We start from the raw sequence: 12,833 nt of genomic DNA, 5'->3' as shown, positions 1-12,833 counted from the left end.
CTGGTATAGAAGATGAAGAGGTTAGGAGTACTCAGGTGAAGCTCCATTTCTACTTGAGTTAAAATTACCTGGTTCAAAAAGAAGAATGCAATTCTTATTAGCTATTAGTTTGCTGTGTTTCTTGGTACCCAAGCTGCTTGTACTGACGAGCTCTAAATATGAGAGTCCCCTAGGGCCTTTTGAGAAGCAGGAACAGAGCTGGTTGATGGCTTTGTGCCCTTTGTTAGAAATGCTGCTCTGTGTCGGTGCTGCTGTGAATGACTCGGGGAGGCAGCTGAAACATGGGTTGCAACCTTTTGTCCTCCCTACCTCTGTAGCTATTTGCTGCCCTTGTGATTTTTTTCTTTCCTAAGATTGCTTTTGATTTCTATATCTACCTAATTGAATAATAATACGTTTCCCAGAGGAATGGCAATATCAGAGGGCAGCCGTATGCATTTTCAGTTTTAGGATTTGGCTTTAGTAAAAATGAGCCTAATTTCAAAGCTGAAGACCCATGTCTTTTCGAGAGAAAAACACTGGCTAGACTTATATAATTTCATAGTCCCAGGCTTGACATTCTTCTGATCTTCCATCTTCTCTCCATCTAGTCCTGAATGGCATGGAATGCTCTACTCCCAAGCTGACAGCAAGAAGAAATCAAACCTCATGATGTCTCTCTTTGAGCCTGGCCCAGAACCTCTCCCATGGCTAGGGAAAATGGCACAGTTGGGTCCTATTTCAGGTATAACTCAGATCAGATTTTACTTACCTTGACTTTGTTTTCTTTCTGCTCTTCTGAATGGGTCTGACTGCAGTCAGAGAGCTGTGTGATCTCCCTTATGCATGTGCTGTGGTCTCTAATGCGGATATGTGCATGGAGAACCCCAGCAGAGTGTGATGTTTGAACTTTAACTTTACGTCAAGGGAAACTGACATTTAGGTTGCTTCGAGTAAATGTAAGTGCTCTGACTGCTTAGCGTGAAAAGCTATTGTCCATAAACATTTTTTTCTTCAGTATACTGTTTTCAACTCAGTAACCCCAGTCATTTGTAGATAATTTAATCCCCTTCCTTCCTGAAAATGTTTTCCCTTAGCTTTCCTAATATTGCATTCTTCTGATACTTGTTTCTTTAGCAGCTTTGCTTTATCTTGTTGTCTTGTCTTCTTGCCTCATAATTTTCAGAATGTTTTCCTTTGCCTTTCTCTCTTGGATTATTATTCTCTCTTGATTATTCCATCAGCCATTATAGCTTCGGACTCCCCTAGATGTATAACTCTTGCCTTACTTGATCTCTCCCTGAAACTTGCATATCATATTTTCAATTCCTAGTTAGACCCATCCAGCTGGATATTCTGCCATAGTACCAAGCAGCTCAGCATGTTTGTTAGAGAAACCATTGTCTCTTAACCCTTCCCTTCTAAACTGTTCCTTTTTCTGATTTTTCCCGCTCCTGATTGAGGCCTATGTACTCCTAGGTACTCAGGCTCCAACTGTAGAGTCATTCTGGACTCATTTGAGCCCATTTCAATTTCAGAAACATCTACTGAACAAACTTGTAGGGGGTAAAAGACAGACTGGTATGAGATCAGGGTTGGCCTGGATGTTCGGCTCTGCGTAGAGGACTCAGGAAAATCTTCACAAAGGAGGGACACCCAAACTGAGGTTTGAAGAAAAAGGTTCGCTGAGCTCGTGAAGGAAGAAGAGGCATTCTGGACAAAGGGATCACCTATAGAAAAGCAAAGCTAGAACACAAAGCATGAGAGTGGGGCGGGGCGGGCCCGGTGGTGGGTTAGAAGTTGGCAGTGGCTGGAATAGGACATACCTCCTCTGAAATGTGAAGAGCTGAGACTATTCTGCAGATACTGGGAAGCCACTGAAGGGGATGCGTATGAGAAGTGGAGATACCAGTTAGGAGACTTATTTTTCTGGGTACTGGTGCTCCCTGGAGGTACGTAGTATGGCTGAAATTCAAGTGAGAGCTAATAAATTCAAGCTCAAGTGAGACCTTGCATTTAGAAAGATAATTCTGGGGATGTCTGGGTTGCTCAGTCAGTTAAGCATCTGACTTTGTTTTGGTTTCAGCTCAGGTCATGACCTCAAGCCCGACATTGGGGTCTGTGCTCAGTGGGGACTCTGCTTGAGATTATCTCTCCCTCTCCCCCTGCCCTGCTCAGGCATGTGCTCTCTCTCTCTTTCTCTCAAATAAGTAAATAAATAAAATCTTCAAAAAAGAAAGATAGATAATTCTGTGGAGTGTGGATTTGGAAAGGTAAGAGCATCCAGCAGTTACAAGTCTGCTGTGACAGTCCTGGAGATGTAAGGATGAGAGCCAGAACAGGGGCAGTGGCTGGGAACAGGGAGGATAGGGATCCATGCAAAAGATACTCAGGAGGCAGAATCAACTTTGCTCATTTTGCCTGAGAGATTCAGGTAGAAGAGGCTAGAGACAATTCGTGTGAGAGTTCCTGAAAGAGGACAGAGTTGAATATATAATTTTTAGTTATAAGCATAGTTAAAATGGTGAGAATGAGAACAGTTGCTTAGGGCAGTGGTTCACACATTTGACTTTTTGTGTACAAAACTAAACAAAAAACCCAGAACTTGTTTAAAAATTGTTTCCTGGGCCCCACTTAAGGAGATTCTAGTTCATTCGGTCTGGATTCCAGCCCAAAAAACTTGCAGTTTTAGTATTATCCAAATGATTACAATCCAGGTGATCCATAACCACACTTTCAAGAAGCCCTTGCCTCAGGAAAATATATAATTAAGGCAAAAGAGAGCCAAGAACCAAACCCCTAGAAAAGATTACGGGGTCAGTGGAAAGGGCACTAATAAAGGAAAATGAGAAGGAATAAGTAGAAGGAAAAGTGGAAGAAAGTGATGTCACAGAAGCCAAGAGAATAAAGAGACTAAAGTAGAAAAAGTAGTGTCTCATACACATGTACAATACGTAGCCTGCTTACCCTGTCTTAATGTACATTTATGTCAGGCCTGAAGGATGCCTTTGCCACTGAAGCCTAGAAAAGATTTTGATTGAATATTGACCCTAGAAGCTAAGCAGTAAGGCTTTTCAGTAAAGGGCTAGATAGTAAGTATGCTAGACTTTGCAGACCATATGATCTCTGTCATGACTTTGCCATTGTAACACAATACATAAATGAACGGGAATGACCTATTCCAATAAAATAATCTTATGGACAACAGAATTTGAATTTCATATCATTTTCATGTGTCATGAAATATTTTTATTTCCCCCAACTATGTAATGTAAAAACCATTTTTAACTCAAAACCAGGCAGTTGGCCAGCTCTAGAGCTAGGATGCAGGGTCTGGGGTTGTAAAGTTCACACACGAGAAGAGATACAACGTTGTTTCCAAACCAGACAAAGAACTGAAATCTCTGAGTAAAGCTAGGAATGTGGAAGGTCTATCCCCTCAGTGAAAGGACGACAAGAAAAATTCTACCCATTGTTTTTACCTCATTTTCCAGATACTTAAAATAATAATAATAATATAATTAGCATACAGTGTTAGTTTCAGATGTACAGTATAATGATTTAACAGTTCAGTGCATTACTCAGTGCTCATCGTGATAAGTGTACTCTGATCCCCTTCATTTCATCCTTCCCCCCCACACCTCCCATCTGGCAACCACCAGTTTGTTCTGTTTAAGGTCTGGGTTTTTTGTTTGTTTTTTAATTATTTATTTATTTGACACAGAGAAGATGAGAGAGAGAGCACAAGCAGGGGGAGCTGCAGGCAGGCAGGCAGAGGGAGAGGGAGAAGCAAGCTCCCTCTCAAGGGTCCTGAGAGGACCAAGCCAGGGTCCTGAGGTGGGACTTGATCTCAGGACTCTGGGATCTTGACCTGAGCTAAAGGCAGCCACTTAACCGACTGAGCCACCCAGGTGCCCTAAAGTCTGGGTTTTTGTTTGTTTGGTTGGTTTTTGTCTCTTTGTTTTGTTTCTGAAATTACACATATGTCTTATTTGTCTTTCTCTGATTTATTTCACCTAGCATTATGCCCTCTAGATCCATCCATATTGTTATGAATGGCAAGATTTCCTTCTTTTTTATGGCTAAATAATACGTGTTGCGGGGGAGGCGCCTGGGTGGCTCAGTGGGTTAAAGCCTCTGCCTTCGGTTCAGGTCATGATCTCAGGGTCCTGGGATCGAGCCCCGCATCGGGCTCTCTGCTCAGCAGGGAACCTGCCTCCCCCTCTCTCTGTGCCTGCCTCTCTGCCTACTTGTGATTTCTGTCTGTCAAATAAATAAATAAAATCTTAAAAAAAAAAAATACGTGTGTGTGTGTGTGTGTGTGTGTGTGCAGGGGTGCATATATCTTTTTGAATTTGTGTTTTCATTTTCTTTGGGTAAGTACTCAGTAGTGGAATTAATGAACCATGGTAGTTCTGTTTTTGACTTTTTGAGGAACCTCCACACTGTTTTCCACAGTGACTGCACTCATTTGTGTTGTCACCAGCATGGCCCAAGGGTTTCTCTTTTTCCACATCCTGGCCAACACTTGTTATTTTTTGTGTTTTTGTTTGTTTGTTTTTTAAAGATTTATTTATTTGTTTCAGAGAGAGAGTGTACATGTGGAGACAGGGGCAGAGGGAGAGAATCTTTCAAGCAGACTCCTCTCGGAGTGGGGAGCCCGATCCAGGACTCGATCCCATGACCCATGATGTGACTGACCTGAGCTGAAACCAATAGTCGAATGCTTAACTAGCTGAGCCACCCAGATGCCCCTATTTTTTGTGTTTTTTTATTTTAGTCATTCTGAGAGGTATAAGGTGGTATCTCATTACGGTTTTGATTTGTATTTCCCTGATGATCACTGATGTTGAGCATCTTTTCATGTACTGTTGGCCGTTTGTATGTCTTCTTTGGATATGTCTGTTCAGCTCCTCTGCCTATTTTTTAATTGTATTATTTGTTCTTCTGGTATTGAATTGTATAAGTTCTTGGTATATTTTAGTTACTAACCCCTTATTGGATATAATCAATTACTTCTTCCATTCAGTATGTTGCCTTTTTGTTGTGTTGGTGGTTTTCTTCCCTGTGCAAAAAGCTTTTTATTTTGGTGTGCTCCCAGTAGCTTTATTTTGCTTGCATTTCCCTTGCCTGAGGAGACATACCTAGAAAAATGTTTCCATGGCCAATGTCAAAGAACTTGTTTTTATTTATTTTTAGTTAAAACAAGGCAAACAAAATGGTACGGTTGTTAATACCTATCCCTCCTATTTCTCATTCTGTTCCTAGTAACAACTACTTACAACTTCTAATTGTAAGAGGGTTTTGGGGGTTTTTTTTGGTATTTACATTTCTAAATAATGTAAGTATATATATCATGACTTTTTTTCTTTTCATTTTAAATGTCATTTTGACTTTTTAAGGTTGACTGCTTAGCTCTCTTACCGCCACTGTCCCCACCCACCTACTCAAGAAGTACATTTTTCCCTTCCTCTATCCTTCCAGTGTGATTATAGTGTTCTTTTTGGGTGAAGCAGTATTCTGTCCTTGTTAGATGATATGAACGTTATTTATGACTAAATGACTAAGCCGTGTGGTACACTGAGTTACATTTTGTTTTGCAGCTCTTTGTTCTCTGCACCAGTTTTTTTTTTTTAAAGGTACTTTTTTCTTTTTTGTAGCAGGCAAGATAAATGTGCAGTGCATCCTTGAATAATGTGGGGGTTATGACTTTTAACTACCCCAAACTTCACTAGTAAGAGCCTACTGTTGACCAGAATCCTTACCAATAACATAAACAGTTGATGAACACGTACTTTGTATGTTTGTGTATATATGTATTTACATATACATATATATGTATATATTATGTATGTATTATATACTGCATTCTTACAATAAAGAACACTAGAGAAAAGAAACTGTTATTTTAAAAACCCTGAGGAGGAGAAAATAGATTTATAGTACTTATATTTTTAGGAAAAATTCTGTGTATAAGTGGACCTGTACACTTCACACCCATGTTGTTCAAAGGTCAGCTGTCTTCTGACTTCCTTTAAAAGGAAGACTGTGTTGGAAAGACACTGAGGTTTCTCAGAGACTCTGGGAAAGAGCTGGGCAGGCAGGCTGTGGGGGTGGCAAGCAGCAGATGAAGACAGCCAGCCCTCCCTTTGGGCTGTCTCATGGCCTTCCCCCCTACTTGCTTTACTTTGCTCTTTTCTGTGTACTTACTGCTAATTCCTAAGTAAAATACATTCTTCAGGTATTTTTGTCTGTTTTTTTTTTCCCCTTAGAATCCTTTCCCTTCCGCTTGTTTCATAAGTGGACTATTTGTTCTATGTGCCTGCTGGATAGCTGTCAGCCTTCCCTGCCCGTCTCTCCTGTGGCTCCCCTGTTTCGTGACTCCTCCTGAGAAAAGGCTACATGGGAAGTAGACGTTTGAAATCTTGCATCTTTGGAAACATCTATGTTTCATCCCTTACACTCAGTTGTTGATTCTGTTGGCTATTGAGTGCTGGTTGGGAATGACTTTATCTTAGAGTTTTGATGCATAGCTCCGTTTTTCTTTTCTGGCTTCCTATGTTTCTCCTGAGAGTCTAGTGCAATGCTGCCAGGGCTTTGACCCAGATCTCTTTCTCCTCTGCACTCCTGGAGGCGCTTCTTTGTGTCCCTTGTGTTCTGGGTTTTCAGAATCATGTCCTTACTTGTTGGTTTCTTCATTCATTGTGCTGGGCATTCAGTGGGCCCTTCATCTGGCAAGTCTGTTCTTTAGTCCTGGGAACATGAATCATGTGTTTGAATTCCCCCTCTCTGTATCCTCTCTTCTCCCTTTTCTAGAACATCTGTTGATGATTTTTGTATAATTTTTTTTATCTTCCACCCATTTTTCCATTGTTTTCCAATTTCTCTAAGGTATCTTCAGCTTAATCTTGCAACTGGTTTGTTTTGTTGGTTTTTTGTTTTTTTTTTTTAATTTTTGCTGCCATATTTCTTATGTCTAAGTTCCCTGTTCTTTTTTCATAGATGCAGTGTTTGTGTGTCAAGCCAGTCACCACATATAGGCTTCAAACAATTAGAGACTGTACAAGATAGGCTGTGGTTAGATATTGCAATGTTTGATACTGATACTGAGTGCTATGTAGAAAAGGGTCTAGAGAAAGTGCGTGTGCCAGGAACACTTGGGACAACTTTGTGGAGAAGGTGGGATAAGATCTGGACCTGGAATATAAGTAAGTTCGGATATGTGAGGAACGGTGAGGTTGAGTGGTAGAAAAAGTGTTGCCTTTGCAAGCAGGCCCAACTGAGTAACTGTGAAGCCTATGAAGGTCCAACCTTTTTGAGCCTCAGTTCCCTCATCATTCATGGGACCAATAATATTTCCCCCACCTAGGGCTGCTGTAAGGAAAGAAGGTATATACGTAACGTGTTTGGAACTTAATAAATATTCTTTATTCTGTAAGTTCCTTGAGTCTAGAAAAAAAATCCTCTCCAGCCACACTTCCTAGCAGAGTGCTTGCTACATAGTGGGGACTTAGTATAGCAAGTGAGTAAGGGAATAAATGCATGAGGGAAGGGGAGTCAGGGGAAGTAACCAAGTAGTGGCAGGAAAGTTAGAAATAAGTGTGCTACATGGAAAAAGACTGCTGGGATCCTGGCCTAGCTAAAAGGTCTTATATATATGCAAGTATTTGTGGAAATATGCCTGGAAAGCTGGGCCAGTACTTTTTGGAGGGCTTGGGTGGGGGGCACTGACACATAGTGTGGGGCCAGTATAAAATATTTAAATTACCAAATTGGGGTTAGAGAGCTTCTGGCTCAGAGAAACTGGCTTCATTCCAGTTGGAAATATGAACATTTGGACAAGGGATATAAGCTCCCTGAACTTGGTGGGGAAAGGATCCCAGCTCTCTCTACCCCAGAAGGTAGTAGTAATCAGGATAAAATGAGCCAGTAGATACAAGTGGGCTTGTGAGTTTGTGGCAAAGTTTCATTGGCTTGGGAAGCAGGTAGAAAAACAGAAACCCTTATTTATTCACATGGCTAAAAAACCAACCGGGCTTTAAATCTTTGAAAGCAATAACTAATAAGCCATGACGACATAGAGTATATTTCACCAAAAAGTGTTTCTTCTCTTGCCCTTTTCCTTAATGTGGTTACCTATAATTTTCCTCTGGAATTTTCTCTGTGCTTAGACCTATGATGTCCAGTCCAGTAGACATAGATACCTGAAGGCATTTAAATTGAAATAAGTAAAATTTAAAATTCAGTTCAAATCACTCTAGCCACAAGTCAGTGTTCAGTAGCTGCATGGGCCAGTGGCTACCATTTGATCACTGTAGAAAATTCTCTTGGAGAGCACTGGGCCAGACTATAAAGAATTGTATTATGTTATATATTCTTAAAATATGTACTTTAGAATGGTTGCATGTATTAGTTTTATTCTCTCTGATCTTAATTGATAAAGCAAATAAGTGAAGGTTGTCTCTTTAAAAACATTAAGCTGGATTTGTTTTTGTTTTTGTTTTTTTACCTACTTGGCCTCAGTTGATTGTTTAGTCTCCAACATCAGTGGCATTGTTTGGGAGCAGGTTCCCTAACCTGAGGGAAGTGAATGGATTTTCTTAATTAGGAAAGTAACAGGATGAAGAAGATTGAATGATTCAGAGAGCGTCTAGCCTAATTGGAAAGTAATTGATAATGTTTTGCCAGATGTCATTTCAAGAATTGTGTTTTCCTTTTAAGATGCTAAAGAAAACCCTTATGGAGAGGATGACAATAAGAGCCCATTTCCCCTGCAGCCCAAAAACAAACGCAGTTATGCTCAGAATGTGACCGTCTGGATCAAACCCAGTGGCCTGCAGGTAACATTACCATTCAAGTTGCTTTCTGCTGGGGACAAGGGGAGGGATTCTGGCAGGCAATTAGACATCTGATTTGATTTTCCTTTCCTTTGATACTTAGTAATTCACTTACTTCTAATGTTTGTCATTATTTCCAAAAAGGATCTGAGGTGGCCTACAGTAAAACACGTATGCAGCAAAATCACTTCTTACAAAATTTAGAGCAGTACAAAACCTAGAGGAAGAGGGGAGACAGTTGCACCGGGAACTCAAGGCAAAATGATTATATTTGAGCAATTTGGCTCTGAGCTTTCTGCTATCAGGGTCAGAAGAGCAACATGTAGGGTTATATATAACCTTCCTTGTCTGACAGACGGAAACATTTCAGTTCTAGAGAGACATACTTTCCTGGCATTGAATTTCAGTGTAAAATTTTTGACATGGTGAGGCATTGACAGAATGGGTTTTATCTTTGACAACAGTTTTTTGAGAAGGATATAAAAATCTTCATGAGGTTATTTTTCTGTCCCCACAGTAGAACCCAAGCAATGGCAGTACACCTTAATTCCACAACACTTTTTTGGAAAGCTAAGATTACACTATTCTCGAGGTTGATGCTTTCAGGCAAACTCAGTGATACTTCTCCCTCCACTGACTTACTGACTGAATTAGGCTATCTGACAAGGGAAATAGCTTCTGTTGATGGCACAGTTTCTTCTTTGCATAGAGACTGAACACACCCTGTCGTGGCTATGGGGGAGGGCTTTGGTTGGAAAATCAGGTTCTCTCCTGCCATCCCTGACCCCAGTACTTCCCTGTCAGAAGGAAAGCTGAATTTTTCTCAAATGACTTTTTAAATTTTGTTTTGTTCTGGATGTGTTTTTTTTTTATTGTGAAAAACACATAACATCAAAGTCACCATTTCAGCCATTTTAAATTCAATAGCATTTGGTACAATCATAATGTTATACAACCATCATCACTGTGTAGTTCTGGAACATTTTCCTCACCCTAAGAGGAAACCCTGTACCTGTTAAGCAAGTCACTCTACATTCCTGACTTCCCCGAGTCCTTGGCCACCACTAATCTGCTTTTGGACTCTGGATTTATCCTATTCTAGATGTTTCATATAAATAGCAGCATGTAACATGTGACTTTTGCGTTTGGCTTCCTTCACTTAGCATAATGTTTTCAGCATTTGGCCATGTTGTAACATAGATCAGTACTTCCTTCCTTAGATTTCATTCAGTTGATGAACATTTGGATTGTTTCCACCTTTTGGCTATTGTGAATAATACTGCTAAGAACATTTGTCAATTTTTTTTTCTTTTGTTGCTATGCGGCTGTTGTCATAACTAAGAAATCATGGCCGGTCCAAGGTCATGAAGATTTATGCCCATGTTTTCTTCTAAGAGTTTTGTAGTTTTAGCTCTTGCAGTTAGGTCTCTGAACCATTTTGAGTTGTTTTTTTTTGTTTGTTTTATATGGCGTGAAATAAGAATCCAGTTTTGTTCTTTGCATGTGGATAGCCAGCTGTCCTGGCACCATTTGTCCAAGAGACCGTTCCTTCCCCCATTGAATGGTCTTTGCACCCTGGCCAGAAAGCAGCTGGCCATAGATGTATAGGTTTGTTGGGTGTATTTTTGTGAGACAAGTTCATTTCTGTCACTAAGGGATTTATTATCATGAAGCATTTTGAAGGAGGGAAGAGCTTTACTAATGTAAAGAACAGTGACGTTGACTCATCTTGACACTGCACCTCTGTTCCCAATTTCTTTTCTCTAAACATCTGGAGCCATCCTTTTGTATTCTTTCCCCTTTTACCACAGAACCCTAATGCTGAAATCTTTATACCCTTGACAGACAGATGTACAGAAGATTTTAAGAAATGCAAGGAAACTACCTGAAAAAACACAGACATTCTATAAGGTGAGACTGTCAGAATTACAGTGGGGGGGGGGGGGCTGGGATGTGTACCAAAAATAAATGGTTCACAGCAGTTAGAGTATGGGGTAACAGAGTGAACATGGACAGGCATTAGAAATGTTTGGCTTGGGGCACCTGGGTGGCTCAGTGGGTTAAAGCCTCTGCCTTCAGCTCAGGTCATGATCCCAGAGTGCTGGGATCGAGCCCCACATCGGGCTCTGTGCTCTGCGGGGAGCCTGCTTCCTCCTCTCTCTCTGCCTGCCTCTCTGCCTACTTGTGATTTCTCTCTGTCAAATAAATAAAAATATTTAAAAAAAAGAAATGTTTGGCTTGTGCCTCAGTGTTTTCATTGTAAAGTCAATAGAAATGATAGGTCCACTGCTGCCCTAAAAATCCAAGAATTGGAAGTGTTTAAGTGGCCCGATTCTGTGCACAAGGGCTCCTCTGTCTTGATGCTGTTGTGAGTGGCTGAGGAAAGGAGTCAAAAGAATCTGTGAGTCAAAGCCCTGAACTCTCCTTACCACTCTCATATGAGTCTCCAGTCTAACCCTGGACAACCCGGGTGACTTCCTGGGATGATGATTTCCCAAAACATTCTTACTCTACCAGAGAAGCTGCTTCCAGGAATGACTACTAAAATTGTATTTATATGAATTGCAAAAGGATGGCCCTTCAGAATCCTGCCTAGCTAATCCAGAGCTATTGGTAGAGGGAATAAATTTATAACCAGTGGGTAGAGTTGGGGGTTCATTTAAGTAAACACCTTGTTTCTTGCCTTTCCATCTGGTGTTTGCTAAAATTAAATGAAGTGGCAGTGTGAGGCACGCTGTGTTGTCAGTTGTAGCCCAGCTACTAATATTTTATGGTGCACGTAGCCTACCCCAGGCTAGCGTCTCTTCTGGAGAACAGACGGGGCTCCTTTGTCTGGGTGTTATCTCATTACCTTTATGTCACTGTTGTCTGCAAACCTAATTATGTGGCAAGCTGGTGAACTCAAGCAAGAGCAACCTTAATCAGAGTTCAGAGAGCTGCTCAGCCAGCCATGCCCTCCCTCCCCGTGAAGCCCATAGTTTACACAGGCCCTTGATGACCCCCCCTTGGCTATAGTCCCTTTATCCCCTGAAGTCGTCAGCTGTCTATTCAAGAAGGCACACTTGTACGTTGGCCTTCTTCTGAACTTTCCCCCTTGTTAACAGATGATAGTAGAGAGATGGTCAGAAAGCCCACTTCTCTTTTCTGGCTTTACAGAGTCCCACATATCAGATGTGGAAGGGCCTCTACCGGGCAACTGCGTGAGCCCCCGCAGCGGGCAAGGAAGAGGTCCTCCTCCTCGCTCTACAGATGAGACCACTGAGCCTCGGAGAGGCTACACAAGTGGCCTAGATTGCACTGCTAAGTGGTTGATGGGGCTCTTTGTATTTCTCTGCTTCCATCCACTACCCAATCCTTCTTTTGGTGGCAGTCTTTCAGGTCAGACTCCTTGAATCCTCCAGAGCCTCCTCCAAACATGTTCACTGTTGTTTGGTCTGAGGCCTAGCCAGAGAGGAGGCAGCAGAGGGTTCAGCGTCCTCTGAGGTTTGGGGCTAGCCTCCGCCATGCCTGAGTAACGGGAAAAGTCATCCTCCTGACAGGAGTGAATTGAAATGATGGGTGGCAAGTGTCTCACCATGTTTGGTGTAAGCGCTCACCCACTGTCGTGCTGACTGCCTGTTTCAGTCGGCCAGTCTGATCACCAAGAGGAACCCTCTTGGCATGTCCTCACAGTCTCTTGTTACTGGCATCTCTGCACAGCATTTGTTCTCCTGTAAAAATGCTCACGAGTTCAGGGATCAAGAAAAATATATTCTAAGTTGAGCACTTAGAAAGTATGTGACAAGAAAAGTACATTTCAGGAACACTGGTGGGATTTTTTTTGGTTTTTTGTTTTTTATCTTGTTTCAGGAGCTAAACCGTTTACGAAAGGCTGCCCTGGCATTTGGTTTCCTGGACCTGCTCAAAGGGGTGGCTGACATGCTGGAAAGGGAGTGCACGCTGCTGCCCGACACAGCGCACCCGGACGCCGCCTTCCAGCTGACCCACGCTGCCCAGCAGCTCAAGCTAGCCAGCACG

At 41.7% G+C, this 12,833-nt stretch overlaps 1 protein-coding gene across 8 annotated transcripts in view; it reads left to right on the top strand.

The window, feature by feature from the left end:
* INTS14 (integrator complex subunit 14) overlaps positions 1-12,833 on the top strand; it is a 36,713-nt gene that overhangs the window by 23,206 nt on the left and 674 nt on the right. For all 8 annotated transcript variants that reach the window (XM_046007769.1, XM_046007775.1, XM_046007774.1 and 5 more), the window contains 4 exons: positions 591-724; positions 8,701-8,819; positions 10,662-10,727; positions 12,666-12,833. The exon at positions 12,666-12,833 is cut by the window's right edge and continues 674 nt beyond it. In XM_046007769.1, coding sequence (XP_045863725.1) covers positions 591-724; positions 8,701-8,819; positions 10,662-10,727; positions 12,666-12,833 — 487 coding nt within the window. The remainder of the gene's footprint in view (positions 1-590; positions 725-8,700; positions 8,820-10,661; positions 10,728-12,665) is intronic.

Source organism: Meles meles, chromosome 6 (genome assembly GCF_922984935.1).
Source record: "Meles meles chromosome 6, mMelMel3.1 paternal haplotype, whole genome shotgun sequence".
Lineage (NCBI taxonomy): Eukaryota > Metazoa > Chordata > Mammalia > Carnivora > Mustelidae > Meles > Meles meles.
Note: the sequence above shows the minus strand (reverse complement) of the source record. Positions and strands in the feature narration are given on the sequence as shown.